This window comes from Carassius gibelio, chromosome B12 (assembly GCF_023724105.1).
Source record: "Carassius gibelio isolate Cgi1373 ecotype wild population from Czech Republic chromosome B12, carGib1.2-hapl.c, whole genome shotgun sequence".
Taxonomy (NCBI): Eukaryota; Metazoa; Chordata; class Actinopteri; order Cypriniformes; family Cyprinidae; genus Carassius; species Carassius gibelio.
Window position 1 is genome coordinate 5,803,411 of NC_068407.1, and position 19,238 is coordinate 5,822,648.

The window sequence follows — 19,238 nt, forward strand, 5'->3', positions numbered from 1 at the left end:
CATAAAAAAGGGTTATGCAGATGATCAGTTCTGTGCACAATGAGCATTACATTGGCAAACAGTGCCTCAATGTCTTTACAATGCCAATGCAATACATGGCATGTCAACTAGTGATTTGTAAATGTATAGTTGTCATACATGTTGTATTTATGACTTAATATTATTTGAGAGACTAAATAGAATACTTGTACTTTCAAAAATTAGTATGTTTAGGATTAAGTTAACTGCAAAAAAGATTAAATCTAGAAAAGGATAAAGTGCATACAATTTGAACTAAAAATAAATAAGTAGTTGAATAGGAGAAATATGATGCAAGCAACATGACAAACATTTCACAAAGAGCTGCTGTTACATAAATAAGTTTATTCATTTATCCCAGTTTAAGAACAAAATAAAATCGTTAGGGTCATCCAATAGTCATCAACCTCTGAAATCTGCTAACATGTAGATTGATTTTTTTTTTTTTTAGATCTACACATCATCTGGTGACTGTATATGGATAAACTTTCAATGAATCATATCTATATATTTACTTTCTTTTGAAATAGGAAAAAGATCCCCAAAAGCGAGATCAGGAAATACATCAAGAGAATACGGTCTACTACCCTGATTAGTTTAACCAGCATGGTATAGAAAATGCAGAAAGGGGACAAAAAGTTGCAATCCACACACAGTGTGGGTGTAAAGGTCTTCAAATACACATCAATGCAGAACATAAACCCCGTTAAGGCACTGACCAGAACCAAATCTTCACATGAAAAATATGGAATGTTCAAGAAAAAAGCAATGCAACCCAGAAAAGAAACCAGCTGCAAGGAATTGACTGTGGGGAAACGGTAATCTTATGTTCAACACTAAATCTGGAATATATACATGGTCCAATTTCTGATCAACCTCAAAAGATGAGAGTTGAGTTCTTTCACAAAGAGTCACAGACCATTGAAACACATTTGAGACAACTAGAAAAAAAAACTCAGCTAGTAAAAGATAAATAAAAAATAAACATAATTCATTCACTTATAGCTGGTCTGATTAACTATTAGTTATAACAGTTCACTTTTAAATAAACTATTATCATAAGTTAACCATCTGGAAGGAATATCTGATCCTGAAGACACAGAAAAAAAGACACTCCTTCAATAGACAAATTACAAAAAAAAGTTTCATAAAGGATTTTGGACAAATACAAATAAATTATGATTTCTTCAGGCCTTTTCTGAAAACCATTAACCAATCTCAGACCACTTTTTTCTAATTTCACAGGAAAAACAAATATGTCTTAACGTAGAGTGAGTGTAGTTTCAGATAATATCATGTCACTATTCTAGCAAGCAGATGGACCATTAAACCTGTTGGCCAAAGTTACATTAACACTCCATTTTCATTATAGTTCCTATAGAAGAAAATAAAGCTTCTGCAAGAAGATAAAAGCTGCATTTTAAAATATATTAATTTGGCTTCTATTTTCATTAACAGAAGATAAAACTTCAATAAGGAAGTATGCACTAGGGACATTACATTTTAGAACCGGCCGTACAATTTACCATAATAGCCACGAGAGGGTACACTTGTGCCGTTTTCCTATGCGATGGTCCAAAACACAATATTCTGAAATGCCCTGTGTGCCCATCAAGGCCTGTTTTTAATGTGATGCCTGCTCAGTTTATTACACCAGACATTCCGTTTATTGCACCAGATTCAGCAAAATCTCACACAAAACAATAATGGAAGACCATAAGAGACTATGGATCCAGTGTTCCCCGCAGGCAACAAAAGGATCAAAGCAAAGGGCCCACTGTCATCCCCAACCCAGAAAATGATGTGTCTTAGATAAAGGCATCTACTTTTAAAATGAAGAGGAAAGAGAGTCTTCTCACTGCCAGATCATGTTTGTTTTTGAGAGGTCCAGGGAGAGGTGCACTGGGTTCCAGAGATTGTAATTCTGGAACAACCTACTCTAATCTTCATTCTCCTGCCTCTGAAACGTCTGTTTAAGCTGGCGTGTGTGAATCAGAGATCCCGCCAGGAGCTGCCCCTTTAGGTCAGCGTGTAAGTCTAAGCCTCCTACGTCCCGCAGAAGATCCAGGTCAGCGCCTCCTCCGCCCTCAGGGTCCACAGATCTGCGTCTCCTCTTAAGGTCCAGTCCTCCATCCTCTCTGCTCCTCTTTTCCTCTTTCTTCTCCTCTTCTGGTGGAACTATATTCTCCTTTAAGTCCCTGCCTCCTTTTTGCTTGAGTATTGGGAGGACTTCTTCTGCTTTGGGGGCATCACCGTCCTTCTTTGCTTCAATGACCTGCTGTGGTTTGTCTAGTTGTTCTTTCTGCTCGAGTATCCTTTTCTCTTTCTCTGCACGCTCCATCATCTCTTTATTAGTCTTCTCTCGTTCCAGTTTCAAACTCCTGTCCTCAAGACTTCCCTTCACCTGTCGTGCATCGATGACCTGCTGCATCTGGTCTAGCTGCTCCTTCTGCTCCAACAATCTTTTCTCCTTCTCGTTGTTCTCCATGATCTCTTTATCCATCCTCTCTCTTTCAAGTTTCATCCTCTCCGCTTCAAGCCTTTCCTTCTCTAGCTGTTCCTTTTGCTGTCGCACACGTTCTAGCTCCTGCTCACGTGCCAGTTCCTCTTTTCTTTCTCGTTCCTTCCGCTCCTTCTCGACACGGGCCTGCACCTCTTTCTCAATCCTTTCCTTCTCCAGCTTTTCTTTCTCTATTCTCTCCTTCTCCGCCTCCAGTTGGGCCAATTTCTGCCTCACTCTCTCCTCCTCTTCTGCAAGAGCATCAGGATTGATTTTGGCCGGTTCTGGTTCTCGAGGACGCAGAGGAACACCCCGGGCACCGACTTCTGGAGTAAGTGCTCCATTTTGCCCTACTTGGTTGTTTAGCTCCAGCTCCTCCTTCTTGGGAACTTTAACACCTCCATCTTGCTCCGCTTCAAGGGCATTGTTGGGAAGACCAACTACGACTTGAGCCTCCTTTGCTTCAGGTTCTTCAGACTCTCCCTGAGGCTGCTTGAATTGGTCTGGAGCGGCAGCAACAACTTTAGGCTTCACTGCCCCTTCCATCCCTTCAAACTCCTTCTGCACAATGTTCCCCAACTCACCTACACCCTCTCCTAAAAAACACATGAAGTGTTTCATTACTGCACTGCATGCAAGATCATGTCAGCAGGAAGCACAACACTGGTAACACTAGAGGTTAACTGACTCATTCTCTTTTTATTGCTCAGAAGTGGCAGAAAAACTTTCACTTTCAGACAAGATCGCTGACTTTCAGACTCACCTGCTGCTGGCTTTGGCTCATCTTCTCCTTCCTTTACTTGATGGATCTCCTCATTCACATCTGAGTGTTTTTCTTCAAGGTCCACGTGTCTTTTCTGCTGTTCGACTGCCTTTGGTTCTTCTTCTCCCTCCTTAATCTGGTGGATCTCCTTGTGTTGCTCCTCAATCACAGCCAGGAGTTTTTCCTGTTGGTCCAGAAGCCTTTTCTGCTGTTCCTGCTGCTCCTTAATAACCTGGAGCAGCACAGCATGGTCCAACTGACCCTCTGAGATCAGCCGAGCAAAAAGGTAAAAGTTAGAATGAATGCATTTTAGGCTTGCTTATAAAAGTGTAATTAACTGTGGTCAGACATTCTTGTCAATCTGACTGTTTATCAAATTAAGGAGCATAATTTAAAATGATCAAAAAATGGATCATGTTTTCCATTTTCTGAAGAAAATGTTAGAGGTGTCCGTTCATACAACCATTATGCTGTATTTGCCTTGATAGCCACTATTTGTTAAGCTATGTTATGCAAGTTTCCAGAGTAAGGCATTGCTACACATCTACTAGGAGATTGCAATGTTATTCTGTGCAATCTGTAGTGCACTGCTCAGTTTCTAGTTTGTAGGGCACGTAGTTCCTAGTCAAATATGGAACACTAACAACATCAGTATGGAATTCTACCAAAGAAATCACTTTTATAAACAATAAAAGAGACAGACTAGGGATCCCAATTAATACTAGATAGGTGTTCAGTTATCAGTTATCCAGAGTTAGTACAGTACAAACATCTGCAAGCTACACAAATGGTCAATGTATCAACACAGGTAAAAGACTATTGTTATTAACAGCTATACGGGTTGAAGCGTGAGAGGATGACTGTTAAAAATTACACCAAAGAAGACAGACTAAGACACATCTCGTACCTGCAACAATCTTTTTAATCACTGTAGGAGGCAGGAGTCCGTGGCACAACAGAATGGCAGGGGAAGATAAGAAATCGAGAAACAAAAGAGAAAAAGACAGCAGAAAGAGGGCACAGTGCCTTAATAAAAAACAAGCCATGTGAAAGAGACAGAGATTTAAGATTTGGTGCATCTTTGCAGTGTAGCAATGCAACGCGACATTTCAGAGGTTGCCCAGTTTGCTGAGAGAAAGTAAAACAAGCATTTGGAAAAGTAAAATGGCAAGTTATACATTGCAAAAAAGTGGGGAAAAAAGTGTATTATTACAAAACAGATCTGTTCTTGATACTAACTGGTAAATAGTATATTCTTCTATTCATGATAAAAAAATAATAATAAAAGTTATGACAAGACACTGGTTCATAAAGCTACTGTCTAGTGGGCAACTTATAAACTAGGTTTTACATATCAATGACTATATTTTCAAGTGTTAAGATTGTATTTCACTGCTTGATTACCAGTGTTGTTATGGTTAACTAAAACTATTCAAAATAATTTTCAGCAACCGAAATAAAGCTGAAATAAATAAAATATAAATATTACTGTAAAAACGCTTAATGAAAATTAGGAATGTTGCCTTGTCAATTAACTAAATTTTAAGAGGAAATAAAACTGTAACAAAAATAAAGCTAAATAGAAACTAAAATCATAATGAAAAGTATAAAAGTAAAGCCAGTTCAAAGCCATCCAGCTAGGAGTGATGAAGTAGAACAGAACCAGGCAAAGAGAAGCAAAGATCGCACCTGTGAGCTCAGACATCTGACTGAATGACTGAACAGAAAATGTTATACTTCAAACCACATTTCCTAGAGATTCTGGACAATGTTCTGATGAACGAAGCACTCACCTTCCATCTTGTCCCCATCTCCATCCTTTTCCGCCCCTACATCCTTCTTTTCCTTGTGCTCCTGCACCAGAAACTTCTCCTTCGCTGCAGGAAGCAGTCAGTGAATGAACAAATCATTACAGAGTGGAAAAGGTCATATGCTTGGACCTTATGATGTGCCATGTCATATCAACAGAATATGAATAAAAACAGAAGGTCAAAGACGTTGTCTACAAGCCACTTAGAGTTTATCAGTCATGTACGCTAAAGAGAAACTAGATGTTTACATTTTCTGAAGATCTGAGTGGTTGCCAGAGAGTTCACTCACATTTCTCACCCTGGGGTTCAGGGGCTTTGTCCAGCTCCTCTGTCTTCTTCTCTCGGGGCGCTTCATTCGCATTTTGCCGTTCTTTCAATTCAGGCAGGTTGTCTGGTTCTTTATGGACCACCACGGGTTCCACCTTCTTCAGATCCTCTGGATTTTTCACCTTGTCCAATACTTCATTAACTGCATGCTGGTCCTGATGGACATCCCTTTTCACCGCATCTTTTTCTTTTGATCCCTCCTCTTTAACAGCTTCCACCTCTTGTGCTTGCCCCGCCCCCTGCTCAGCAAGAAGCTCCTCCTCCTCTCTGGCAGGTAGTTTCTTTTCTTCCTCCACAACTATAGGTTGTTTCTTTTCATCCTCCAGTTCCTCCTGGTTTTTGTTCTCATCTATCTGAACTCTGTCATGAGGGATGGGTGGCTCATGGCGATGGGCTTCCCCTTCTGGGACCGCAACACCTGATAAAAAAAAAAAAAGAAAAGCCAGATCACTGTAACTGCTCACAGGTTCTCATATGTCACAAAACCATCAAAATTACACAGCTAAATTAATGCATTACCTGCTTCAGGGCGGTCCAGCTGAACCTTTTCCTTCTTATCCTTTCGCTCAGCCACTTCCCCAGGTACTTTAATTTGAGGGGGCTCTGCTGGTGCCTTCTCTACTGGCTTTTCAACCTCAATTGGTGGCCTATCTGGCTTCTCTCCTGGATCAGGTTCCAGTCTATTCTCCTGCACTGCAAACACACAGATCATTAGACGTGTCACAATGTACAAAGAAATTACGCCAAGTTTCTGTGCGGGGTGAAAGACATGTCAAATTTATCCCACACCCATGGCTCTCAGGCTTCATGTGGCTCTTTAATGGCAGTCTGAAAAATTTCATTTTTTTGTCCTGGAATAAGTTTTTGCCTGAGGCCTGTCAGATAGACTTTGTAGTGTAACTCAAGTCACTTTGATGAGGACCCTACTTTGGGTACAGACAAACCAGAATCAAGCTAAATTATGTTAACAACACTGCATGGGTCTTCAGTGTAGGCCGTGTAAAGATAAGAGTTAAAGTCAACAAGAAGCAGCATACACAAGCTATTTTAGCTTTATAATCTGACATTTTTTAAATAAACAAGAAAAAGCAGAACTTGATTTTAACCATCAGAATTGAATCAAGTTTTTGCTATACAGTCCAAATCGTCAACTTCAAATAAATAAATCTTAAATAAATAAGTCTTAAAATGAAACTTTTTTTAAGATAAGAAATACAAATTCAGTCAATTGTGTCCAAACCTTTGACAGCATATACTATCATTCAAAAAGCCTGATGTCAGTAAGATTAATTTTTTTAAAAATTAAGAATTTTATTATGCAAGGATATATTATATTAATCAAAAGTGACAGTAAAGCCTTTTATAATATAACAAAAGATTTATATTTAAACAAATACTGTTCCTATTTATCAAAGAATACAGAAAACAATGTATCACCCTTTCCACAAAATATTAAGCATTACAATTTTTTTTCAACATAAATATTAATAAGAAATGTTTCTTGTGAATCAAATCAGCATCTTGAAGTAAATTTGCAAAATGCAATTACAGGAATAAATCTAATTTTAAAATATATTAAAATAGGAAAGTTGATGAGAAAAGGAGATTTCTTTCAAAAACATTACAACATCTTCTTGACCCTAAATTTCTGAATGCTACTGTATATGACAGGTGGTTAGAGTTGACAAATTAGAGGGTTTGGTGACATTATTCGAAAAGTAAAGCTGTTTCAGAGATGAAAAAAATATTTTTCAATAAACTACAACAAAGAAAAAAAAAAATCATTTAGGATAAAATTTCAAAATAAGACCAGGAGCGTGTATTCAAAAACAAATGGGCTCCATTTTTATTCATGCATTTTCAGAGGGCTTTTATAGAATAAGAGTCTCAAACGAATGAACTAGGTCTCCTGAACCAGCTACGGTTATACAATATTCATTTCAATCGAAGCCATATGCACATGACTTTTCTGCTGCAGTAGTCTTGAAAAAAATCCTACTGAGAGTGTCAAACAAACACCTGTAGAGGGCAGCAGAATACGAAAGACCAACAAGACAAGAGCTGAACCATAGAGGAGATTTCTAATAAGGGTCCGAGATAAATGCTCAGTGCTTTCCATATAACCTTGCCACTCGTCCTGTGCAAAACAGCCTTTGAATATTTACAATGTCCACACCTTCCTTTAACCTGAGCCTGTAGTGTACTTCCATAACAGATAATCTACTGCACGACAGCATTTATGCATACGCAGAGTTACTCACTGCAAATGAGAAAGGACAGCAGTTTTGATAAACATTATCTATGGGAGCTGAAAAGAAAGAAAGAAAGAGTGTTCATTACTGGGGGTGGGGTGCACTTTCCTACAATCCTGAAAAGCAAAGCATGCATGTGCATACAGCTGTAAACGCACACCTCAACATGCCCCATGTTCCACTCTCCCGCTCACTGAGCCCTGTGTTTTCACACAGCTGCCCTCTCCAGCACGCCGTAAACAGGAAACAGGTGTGGAAGTGGGTGTCCGCTCAGTGATAAATGCCAGTGTCAGTCAGCAGGAGGGAGGGAGAGGGAGAGGAAGGAGGAGTGGCAGAACAGAAAAGGAGAGGTAATGGTGGATGAAGTTGTTGGGACGCTCCTGGTATCTGCTTTTTTATGAGCCTCTGTGTTGGAGGAAACACTGTTGTACCTGCCCTCTCCCAGATTTGGACGCCCTCCCATCTCCCTCCCCTGACCGGAGCCATAACGGGAAATCGCCATCGGCCGTTTCACTGCTGCTCTGGGACAGCGAGCGCTCAGGTTTGAAGGGCATCATTCAGGTCACTGATTCAAAGAGAGGCCTGTTTCTGGAGCTCATCATTTGCGCTCCTTCACTGTTCTTTTTATTTTTCTCATTATAACTTGTCCTTTCAGAACTTCATTTTCTATTTTGTGTCATCTGTCAATTGGTAATTTTTTCTTAAATCAATAAAGCATAGATGTACCTGGTCCTTTAGGCAACTCATGGGCGACAAGGATAGGAGACTTGTCCTCAGTTTTTACAGGAACATCCGGAGGAGGATTTAATTTCTGTGGCTCGTTGGAGGAAATGGACAGCGTTGTGAAGGTACTGATTAGCAGGATGCCGAGACCGACCCACAGAACCAGCTTTAAAAAAAAAGAAAGAGATGAAGAGAGAAATTAAAAGAGAAAAGAAAGTTCTGTTAAATATTACATACATATACAGATAATTTAACCTTTTTATATTAATAAGACCATGTTTATCCGATTAAATGACATCAAAATAAAGTACATTTACATTTATCTGACGCTTTTATCCAAAGTGACTTACAATTGCTATATATGTCAGAGGTCGCACACGCCTCTGGAAAAACTAGGGGTTAAATGTCTTGCTCAGGGACACATTGGTGTCTCACAGAGGATTCGAACCTGGGTCTCTCATACCAAAGGTATGCGTCTTATCCACTGTGCCAACACCACCCACAAATTACATCTTTTAAAAATTATTGATCATGCCCTTTAAAAAACATTTTACTTTGAAAACTTGAATGTGGGTGCTATTTCAAAATGACAATGAAAATAAAAAAACTATATTTAAGAGGTAAATAGAAAATATTTTTCCTTTAAAATATCTTGCTAATTACTATTGACCCTAAAAACTAGAGAAATTTCGATTCATGGGGTCAGCGAGGTCCATTTTGAATCCAATTTCAATTTGTTACATGCATACATTTGATTCTATTTGACTGTGATAAACAATAAAGAAAAGAAAAAAACTGTACAAAAACAAAATATCCTAAAACTACAAGAAAAACCTTAGAAAAGATTAAACTGATAAATGAAATGAAAGTAATAAAAATGCTAATAAATATTTTTTAAATGCATTAACAAATAATAAAAAAAGTAAAAACATTTTCTCTAACAGAAAATGGGGAAGGATGTATTCATAGTGTGATATAAGTGTGCGCTCTCAAAACTGTCCCAGTGTTATGCTACTCTTGCAGTTGACTTTCATCTTTTTTTTTGAAAAACAAATCTATGATTTGATTCAAATCAATAAATGATAGAATCAATCCCTCCCTTCCCTAATGGAAATGTTTAAATTCCAATAGAATCAGAGCACATTTAATTTTAGTGGTTTAAATTCAATATACAAAGCTGGCAAGGGGGTCGCTGGCATCCAATCTACAATAATGTCCTACAGTCACATTAATGGTGCCCCAAACGCTGATGAAATCTATTAAAGCAGGTCCCTCCCAGTTCCACAGTGCTGATCTGTGGGTATTCTGTGTGCAGCGGTGGACCTGGACATGTCAGGCTGCTTGGCATGAGACAAGGAAGAGTGGCAGCATCTGCTCATGCCAACAAAAACATCTGCTGCGCTCGTTATGACAAGAAGCTCTTTTGGAATGGTCCTTGCCCCAATATCAGGACCGCCACCCATTTGGGTGGACTCCAGTGTTTGGGAAGTAACCCTGTGGGCAGAGACTCATGGGCATGGAAGTATGGCATGGTTGGCACTAAAGAACAATGAACATCAGTTTGTTGGCTGCTCGCAAACCACACAATATAAAAGAGGTGAAGACGACATCAGCATTGTGGTTACACATCATCTAAGATGAGACCTTGGATGCTTTCACTCTATTGTGAAAGAGTAAAGGCATCTGTAATTTGGGCAAGAGACAGAGGGGGCTCAGCCCGAGGCACAGTGCCAGCACACACACTGTGGGAATGACTCCACACAGCAAGTCAGTGCACTCGCAGGATATCAAAATTAATGACAAACTCCATTACAAAGAGAGAGGAGCAGCTGCCTTTTCTCCCTGACACACAATTCCAGTGCATTCTTCTTCTTTCAGATCACATCAGATATCAAACAGACAAAATTGATGCACTCTCTTTAGATTGTTTGCTTTTTTTGCTTTTATGAGTTACACTTCCATTCAAAACTTTGGAATCAGTTTTTTGTTAACCATGGCTGCATTTATTTGAAAAAAGGCAAAAATGAATATTGTGAAATATTATCACAATTTAACAACAACAACTGTTTTACATATGGTAGATATATGTCAGAGGAGTAAACCATTTGACTGTGGGATGTGCTGTACCTGTGCAGTCCAGGCGTTCTTCATGATCTTCTTGTAGATGAGAGCTGGGCAGATGAAGCAGATCAGACTGCCCATGGTGGCTCCAGTCAAACCCAGGATGGTCTCCACTATGGCACACGCACACAAACAAACATTTGTTTATAGAACATTCTTTAACCAAAGATTAAAAAAAAAAAAAAAAAAAAAAAAATGAACTACATGAAATTAAGGTCTTGAGGCTGTTGATTAGGGTTTGCTAGGGCATTGCTAAATGGCTGAAGTGGTATCCTGGTCTCTAAATATGATGAATAAAACATTTGAGATAATATTATTTACATGTCAAAGTTTACTGATTTCAAATGTACTTGACTCAACAAACCCTAATGTCATTTGGAGCAATTGTAACCGTGAGACTCACCTTAACATACATCACTAATTACGCATCTAAAAAAAAAAATCATAGTATTTAACCAAAAGATCCAGTAGTTTTTATTTGTTAAAAACAATTTTTTTTACATGTTTTTGAAAAAAATATTTTATGCTCACCTAGACAGTATTTATTTAATCAAATATACAGTAAAACTGTAATTACTTTAGATTTTTACCATTAAAAATATCTGTTTTCTATTTAATATATTTTAAATTTAATTTGCAGAAGTAATTTTGATATTCTGATTTGGTGCTCAAGAAACATTTTCTTTTAAACCCAATCCTGAACTAACTTCACAACATGAACAGGTAATATTATCTGATTTGTTTCTACTAATATATAAACTCTATTTTATAATCCAATATAAACTAAAATAAAACAGCAACTAAGTGTACAAATTTATTCCAACCTGCACTATATTCAGACCCAGCATGAGGAGGCAGTTTAAACCGGAAAAAATGGCCCAGGCAATCTACACCATCTCATCTCCTGAATCACCACATCCATCCTCCATCAGTCTTTCTACCCAGACCGCTCCATCACACGCTCCCCCCTCATCCTTCTATCTGCCTCCTACCATCCTTCCTTCACGCTGCCCTTGTGTTGCAAGGCTGGGCAGTGGGCCCAGGGGGTGTTTTTCATCCTGAGAGCAGCCATATTGTTTTAGTCAAATTTATGCCCTGCAGTGTCTGCTTCCCTATGGTTAGATTTGTGGCCGTGAGGACACACCGGTGGCCAGCAGAGCCGTCATGGAGGACAGAGCTACGCCTTTCCCCCATTCAATCGTCTCTGGGAGTCTCGCCTTCCCTTCTCTATTAGTCTAATTGGGCCCGCTGAGCCAAATGGAGCCCAAGCCAGCGACAGCCAATCTCCATGAAGAATGAATAAAACATGGCCCACCCCACCATCGCCTAAAAAAACACATCTTTATCAACCTGTTCCGCTGATAATGAATGGATGGTATATAGAGGGCGGATAAGGAGTGATTGACGGAGAAATATTTTAAAAGGGGAGATGAAGTGGGGTGTGACGTCATGGGGGTATTAGGAAGAGTAAAACTAAGGCGCACACAAACAGACTTACCATTAGGAATGAGGATGCCGCCCAACATGGTGCCAAAAACAATGCAAAGAGTGATGCTCTTGAAGCGAAGAGGAGGCATATATCCACCTGCGGCGAAGGTGCCATCCTTTTGCTGAAAAAGAGAGACAAACAGAGCACTTTCACAAACCTGTTACTAGATTCCAGGCACACATGTAGTTCTCCAAGTCTCTATTATGGCTGAACAAGTGAAATACATGTAAGGATATTAGGTTTGGCATGCAAGCTTCATAAACCCCCCTCCGCTCTGTTGTCAAAATGCCAAATTTAACGACAGCGTTAAACCCTTCAGCCAACCGCATATCCAGCCATGATTTGAGCTGATTCAGCATGGCAGCGGTGGTGAGACAGCGAGACAAAGTCTTGGATAGTTTATGGAGGAGATCTGGACCTGTTCTCATCAATCCAGCCCCTTTTATTTCCTCCTGAATCTCTCCGTGCTCCAGCAGCCTGCTGTCCGTGGAGGCTGGATCACTGGGGTGTGAGAGGTGGAAGGAGACTTTGGACCTCAAGGGATTCATACTGAGGGACAGAGCAGGCAAATGCAAGCTCACTGAGACCAGACTTGGGGTCTGAAATCAGCACTGTGTAAAGCCCTGTTAGGCTCAATGAAGTCTTTATTGAGTCCATTAAATTTGGAAAAATACTTCTGCAGCTGTTTATGTGCATCAGGAAGGAGGAGACGCCCGAGTTTGTCCAGACAATGTCCAGATGCTGGCAAGTAAATTATTTTAAAAATAGGCCAAAAATGTTGCTATGAAAATTTTATTTGGTATTTAAAAAGGGGTATTAATTTGGTGGACAAAATGGGATGTTATGTACAACCAGTTCCAACTAGTCACAATACACAACACAGAGACTTCAGACAGTCCTATTCTACTTTAAAATAGGCCAATCCAACACAACACTATTCAAGTTTTCAAAAGTAAATGGTAAATGCAATAAAAACAGAAGTGCCGGGGTTAGAAAAGCAGCCATCATACTGAAGTCCAAGAACCCAAAGGGAGCCAACAACGAGGGTTATTGTACGATTAGGGAGATAAATCATGTAGGAAAAAAATAAAATTGTATATATATCTAAAATAGTGTTATAAGAATATATATAGTGTTCCTGTATCTCAAGTGGTAGAGCATTGTGCTATCAAGCGCACGGTGGGGGGTTCGTTTCCCCAGGAACACATGATAGGTAAAAATTGATAGCCTGAATGCACTGTAAGTCGCTTTGGATAAAAGCGTGTGCTAAATGCATAAATTAAATAAATAAATAAATAAAAAAATATATATATATGTTACTGTCTATATATTTTAGGAAGGGGATCAGTCGCAAGGGAAACATTATATTTAGGGGTCCATGGCACCGAGAAGTTTGAAAACCTCTGTCTTTGTAAAACTGTTACCTGCTGCTCGAATAGCATGGTGTTGATAGCCTGTCTGCAGGGCAAGATCATCATAGGAAAGCCTACAGCCACAGACATCATGAAGCCCACACGAATCATTTCTGTTACCAGGTTAGATGGAAAGTTCATCAGTACGTTCCCAGCAATGTTATCTGTGAAGCTCACATAACCAAAGAACCCCACCTGGAGAAACATAATACAAAGTACGGGTAAGCGTTTGAGTCTTCGAGTCTTATGAAGGACAAATCTGCATATCACTCAAGACAAAATGAAACAGCATAACTTTTATAATGTGATTCATTTGCTAAATCCTAAATAGTAGATAAGGCAAGACTTGATTTTATCCATTGAATCATAAAAAGTTATTACAGTATTGCTTTATTCTTTCTTGAGCACAAACAGTGTTTTAAGAAGTTTTTATGTTCAACTAAAAATCATCAAAACATATTTTGCATTTCGGCACATTCCTTGTTTAAATACATTCACTGCAGTTTTTCAATTCAAAAAGTTGGATCACAACTCATTTCTAAAGTAATGTTTGTTTGGGTGCAAACAAAGTAAAAAAAAAAAAAAATGAAACTGTTGCATTGATTTTCCACTTCAGTATGCGTTATGTCTGAGCAAACATACAATTTCACACAAGGTCACTTGATCCTGTTTGAAATGATAAGGACTAATACTTCTTATGGCATTGTACAGAAGCATTCCAACAGAGATCCATGTCTCTTTCCTTGTCTCTTTGATGACCTCACAACACCTCCTGACTGTGCAATGATATTGTTTTTATGTGATGAAAAATAGCAAGCTGCTTTTCAAAGGTCTTTAAAGCCTGTCAGCCCCCCGAAGGCCCTCTCTACAGAGAAACAAAGCAGTGCCTTCCCTCTCCGACCTTGCTGGCCTTGATCTATCCGCAGAGGAAAAGGTTCCCTTCAGTAGCAACACCAGGCAGATGTCCTTGAGCCTGCCACAAAACTCCCTCTCTATTCTATTCTGCAAACCCTCCCCTGATTCAATTCAGCTTTTGTTCAAAGAGAAAAAAAGCAAAAAGATGATGAAATATAAAAGTAGAATACAAAGAACACTGGGAAAAAAAAAATCACGAGCAATATTATCTCTCAAGGTAACGTTTACACTCCCGCTTTCAGAGAAGAGCACGGGGACCAGAAACATTCTGACGATGTCTTAAAACACATTCCACACAAAGTGGCCCTGAAAAGATTTATGAAGGAATAAAAGAGACACAGCATTTGATGTTGATGGAGCGTGCCAGTGCACGTGGGTCACAGAAGAACGTGCCAGTCAGTCTAACCCCATCGTCTGAGCTCACTCTGTTCCTTCGAAAGGGAATCGGGTGGATCAGTGTGCGCCCACCACCCACAACAGGGGAAGGGCGATCATCTGTGGAGCCGGATATGGATCTAAGAGGAAGAACGTGAGCAGACAGCAGCTCCGCTATCCTTGAATCCTCATTTCTTTACTGTGTCTGAGCCACATGCTCTCAGGAGCCAATAAGGACAGAGCAGCTACAAGTGTTAGAAGTTTAACAGGTTCTATAAATTTAACTTTGTCGAATTTAAAATTCTATTTAAAAAAAAACTATTATGCTAACAAAGGCTGCATTTATTTGACTATAAATACAGTAAACCAGTTATGCATTAGTATCAATGAAGTATTATTAAAAATTTATTTTAATATTTTATTTAATCCTGTGATGACACCAGTCTTTACAGTCACATCATCCTTAGGCAAATCATTCTAACAGGTTGATTTGCTCCTCACGAATAATTATTATTACTGTTATCAATGTTAAAAAAACAAAACAGCATAATATTTTGTGTAAATCGTTACACATTTTTCAGTGTTCTTTGATAAAAGTTTAAAAGAGCAACATTTTCTTTAAAATACTAATCTTTTGTAATATTATAAATGTCACTGTTGATCAATGTAATACATCCTTGCTGAATAAAGGCATTAATTTCTTTAAAAATAATAATAATAATAATAATCAGACGGACCCCAAACATTTTAACGGTAATGTATCCTAATTAAGACCATTTCATCGTCATATGACATGACTATCCGTCAATGGTATTTCTATAATATTTTCAATACAATAATTATGAAAGATCACGTCTCATTTTTCAGCAAATGAAAAAGCAGCAGATAAGAGGTGGTCGGATTGCACTGGCCAGATTTTAAGCTTTTAGATCACACTTGTGACTAAAGCATTGGCTAATTAACCAGTCACTCCAGTTAAAAGAAATGTTCAAACAGAAAAATCAATGGCATGGTTATTGTTTTGGCCTCAAACAAGCTGCTGATTATCAGTTAGCAGTTGATGAATGGTCTCACACACTTACTGTGATGTAGAAGGTTGTGACCACGTTGAGCGAAGAGGTGAATATTGTGCTCATTCTCTTCACCGAGGGCTCATCCAGGCTGTCGTAAGTGGGCAATACTTGCCTATGGAAGAAAAAGCTTTTTATATACATCATGCTCAAGATGCATACATTAGAGTCATAAATAACAATGTAAAACTATGACACACTGTCGATTACTACAGCTATAAATGTAGTGTTCAGTTATATATGTGCAGCTCGCATTTGTAAGTAAGCTTCAAAAATGTTTGTTATTTGAGATGTAAATAAGTCTAAATCATTGTTTAACAGAGGGGCTACGGTTCTAGGTGAAAGAACATTTGGTTGTATTGGGTGAATGTTTCATTTTGTAAACAGTTCATTTCTTGTGTCCTTGTGTAGATCATGTGAATGTTACAGAGTCTAACCATTTTACCATGGACTGATCCAATATGTTAGATATGCAGGTAAACATGATTTTTCTGTTTTCTAACAAATTAAATGACAACACATTATAATCGACAGCATTTCACAGATAAAAGTCTACAGATTTGCATTGAACCCAAAGCATTCCTTTAAAGTATCACAATACTAAAAGACACATTATTATATCAGATGCACAATTTGTGCAATGTCAGATTTATAGTAATGTTATGACAAAATATAACAAATATAACATTATGTGAATTCATTTAAATGCTTATTTATGGGTTAACTCAAACTGACCAGTCACAGTATAATCATTATTTAGCATAAAGACAAAATGAACTGTGTGTTTGAGCTCTAGAGACACAAACATGCAAGAGAGCAAGAGAAGCAGGAATTTAATATAGAAAGGCCATCACTCATTTCAGACACACAAAAGACAAAATGGAGGGAGGGCGGGAAGGAAAGAGAGTCGAATTGGATGAAACGAGCACTGATAAAGGGTTCAGTATCACGGAGAAACAAAAAACAGCTACAAAAAGAGCAGGGAAAAGATCTCTGTCTGTCATCAGGACAACCAATAAAACCAGACGCCAGCAAAACATTAAATGGGGAATTTACAACAGCTATATATTAGCGACAAGTGCTAGTCAGACTTTAGCATGTTATAAAATTTCCTGGCAGTATGGGCTTTTGTTCGGGCTCTCTTGCTCTCAGCCCACTCACAGCTCTTGTAGACACAGTCGGAGCCCATTCCTGCTTTTATTAAGATATACAGTACCACGTTCTGGGCTTTTTAAGCCAACGCCTGAGCTCACACCAAAGACCAGTCTGTCTCATAGCTGGAACTCACTCGCAATAAAAACCAGAGCAGTGGGAGAGAGAGAGAGAGGGAGAGATGCCTATGTTGACTTCTACATTTTATGTGTATTTATTTTTTCATTTTTCACTTATTAAAACACAGCAACACAGCACACTTTTGATATTCCTCAAGCATTCATTTTCCATTCAAACTCAGTTGGAGGTTTGAAAATCTCCCACTGACTACCATTAAAAGTTCAGGGTCAGTAAAAAAAGTTTAAGAGACGAATGAATACTTTTATTCAGCATTTATAACGTTACAAAATATTTAAAAGCCATTTTTTTATTTTCTATTCATCAGAGGAAAAACACGATCATGGTTTCTAAGAATATGTAGCGGTACAACTGTTTTCAACAATGATAATAAGAAGAAATGTTTCTTGAGCACCAAATCAGCATATTAAAATTATTTCTGAAGGATCATTTTACACACTAAACTGGAACCATGGCTTCTGAAAATTCAGCTTTTCCATCAAATTAATAAACTATATTTAAAATATAATAAATCAGACAATCAATTACTTTAAAATGTTTTCCTGTATTTTGAGCAAATATTTTTTTACAAATAAGACTTTTGAACGGTAGTTGATAGAATGTTTGCTATTTATTTATTTAGCTATTTATTCAGCCAAAAATATCTATGATCTGAAATGTGGCTTTATGTAGGATTCAGCTAAAAAAAAACATGCTCATTTTCTTTCTAAAAGGAAACACTTATTTGCGACACCACTTGCCACCCAATGGTTGAGTCCCTTACACAATTAACAAAAAAAAAAAACAAGTGTTGAGGCGCCATTTACCCAGAACTAAGGTCTAAAATCTGATTTTACTTTGCTTGCAAGCCTTGCTATTTCTCTCAAAACCTACAAATCTGCTTTTAGAATTTCCTTCTGTTTAAGTGTTAGTCTTTCAAGTGCTTCCAAAAGCTTTTTGACTATACCTTTCATCTTTTTTGAGAAATCCGCATCTGAGAGAGAGAGAGAAATAAGAGGAGGCGGATGAAAGTCACAGCCAATCAAAAGCTTTTACAGCCATGTCATGGATGCAAAACAGAATTCAGACATTCAATTATAATTGCACAGAATTCAGTGTCATAAGACTGAAAGAAAGTACCACAGAAAAGCCATTCCTGATGAATGGAGAGAAAAGACCCCAAAAACCCATTCCTGATGAAATTACAGTGTGTGTGGGTGTGTGTGTGTGGAGGGGGAAGATCAGTGATGCTACAGTCCCACCGCACTTTCTCTACACCTCTACCAAGTGTTGACACAATAATTATTTTGTAATACTGCTAAAATGATCCCATCATAACACCTTAAGCTGTGAACCTGTGCCTTGATGCTGTGTAAGCTGACATGACAATTTTACGATAGGAATAACACCATTATGGTGTTTACACACTACAGTGGAATTTACACATTAAGCGGGAGCTGTATAAGGGTGCCAGTGGACCCAGAATGCTGCTCTTTAATGAACAGTATATGTTCTCTTAGTCAAAAGAGCAAGCAGGTCAACTTTTCTCTAAAGATTCAATTTGGCATTGGATTGAGCTCGTACTAAATGTACTAAAGTAATAAATGTAAATGGATGGGTAAACGTAGGCGTTGACAGGAACTGTTTGTGGTCGGATCAGAGGTCATGTCGCGCCGTCTCTCTCTTCTAATGATCGGGTGTAAGTGGCATTGTATGTCAATGCCGGCCAAGAAGTCAGAGCCAAATATCACTCATCACCCTTCAGAGAAAGAGAGTGTGGATGTGTGAGTGTGTGTGTGTGTGAAGGGGGAGTTACAGTAAGCTTCAAGAGCCGCATTACTTCATCCACACCAGGATCCAACACTGACACCTCCTCCACCCCAACACCCTCACTCTCAAACGCACACATCTGTGCTGGCATCTGTACACTCCAGACACCTCAATTCTATTCACGTCCAAACACATTAATATCCAGACAGACACAAACACAAGCACCATATTAAGGATAATAGAAGGAATCTTCTATGTATATTTATCTCAGAGAATTGTATGGAGTTGTTATTAATTGTATGTAAAGATTACTGTTTTTGACAAATATTTTATGAGCATTTATAATAATTACAAATCTTCATTAAATCAGCATATTAAAATGACTAAAGGACCATGTGAAACAGGAAGACGAGTTGTGGCTGC

General features: G+C 38.5%; 1 protein-coding gene across 4 annotated transcripts in view; it reads right to left on the bottom strand.

The window, feature by feature from the left end:
- Positions 1-343: 343 nt before the first annotated feature.
- Positions 344-19,238, bottom strand: part of slc38a10 (solute carrier family 38 member 10) — a 44,110-nt gene continuing 25,215 nt past the window's right edge. For 3 of the 4 annotated variants that reach the window (XM_052570014.1, XM_052570013.1, XM_052570016.1), the window contains 11 exons: positions 15,789-15,891; positions 13,429-13,611; positions 12,014-12,125; positions 10,522-10,628; positions 8,398-8,560; positions 5,939-6,112; positions 5,382-5,837; positions 5,075-5,158; positions 4,189-4,209; positions 3,282-3,545; positions 344-3,114 (listed from right to left, as the gene is read on the bottom strand). In XM_052570014.1, the coding sequence (XP_052425974.1) occupies positions 1,958-3,114; positions 3,282-3,545; positions 4,189-4,209; positions 5,075-5,158; positions 5,382-5,837; positions 5,939-6,112; positions 8,398-8,560; positions 10,522-10,628; positions 12,014-12,125; positions 13,429-13,611; positions 15,789-15,891 (2,824 nt within the window). In that variant the 3' untranslated portion in view covers positions 344-1,957. The remainder of the gene's footprint in view (positions 3,115-3,281; positions 3,546-4,188; positions 4,210-5,074; positions 5,159-5,381; positions 5,838-5,938; positions 6,113-8,397; positions 8,561-10,521; positions 10,629-12,013; positions 12,126-13,428; positions 13,612-15,788; positions 15,892-19,238) is intronic. The other variant, XM_052570015.1, reaches the window with a different exon arrangement.